At 48.7% G+C, this 513-nt stretch overlaps 1 protein-coding gene across 1 annotated transcript in view; it reads left to right on the forward strand.

Annotated features, from left to right (window-relative positions):
- The window catches only part of LOC119593985 (failed axon connections homolog), a gene marked incomplete in the record, with an annotated part of 6,487 nt that overhangs the window by 1,955 nt on the left and 4,019 nt on the right, over nucleotides 1-513 (forward strand). The window contains 1 exon segment of the mRNA XM_037943009.1: nucleotides 276-472. Coding sequence (XP_037798937.1) covers nucleotides 276-472 — 197 coding nt within the window.

The following is a 513-nucleotide window of genomic DNA, read 5'->3' on the forward strand; positions in this document are numbered from 1 at the left end:
CATTATTAACTGATTTCGGTGTTTTTTGGTTTATTTTGATATGGTTGTTGATATGCTATTATGTTTTTTCTGCGGAAACTATACCATTGCTGTTACGCATTCTATACTCCTCCTGAAATTGTTATTATTATCCGTTGCTGTACTCTATACTTTTCCTCGTGTTCTCGTTATCCATTTTCTTAGTCACTTTCGCCCTCCTTTGTGCCCTTAACCTTCGTTTTTATTATCCCCCCCTTAATTCCGATCTGCCTACCTCGACCTCCTCGACCCCGCAGATCGACCACGAGGAACCCATGGGACCGAAGGGGAAGACGCCCTGGATCACCCTCAACGGCGAAGACATGGGGGACTCGCAGATGATCATCGAGAAGCTGGCGGCCAAGTTCGGAAAGGAGTTCGATGCTCACCTGTCGCAGGAGGAGAAGGCCGTGGCTCACTCCCTGCGCATCATGGTCGACGAGTACTTTGTCTGGTGCGGGTCGGGGATCTTGTGGTTCTTCTCTTCGCTCTTCG

This window comes from Penaeus monodon, chromosome 33 (assembly GCF_015228065.2).
Source record: "Penaeus monodon isolate SGIC_2016 chromosome 33, NSTDA_Pmon_1, whole genome shotgun sequence".
Lineage (NCBI taxonomy): Eukaryota > Metazoa > Arthropoda > Malacostraca > Decapoda > Penaeidae > Penaeus > Penaeus monodon.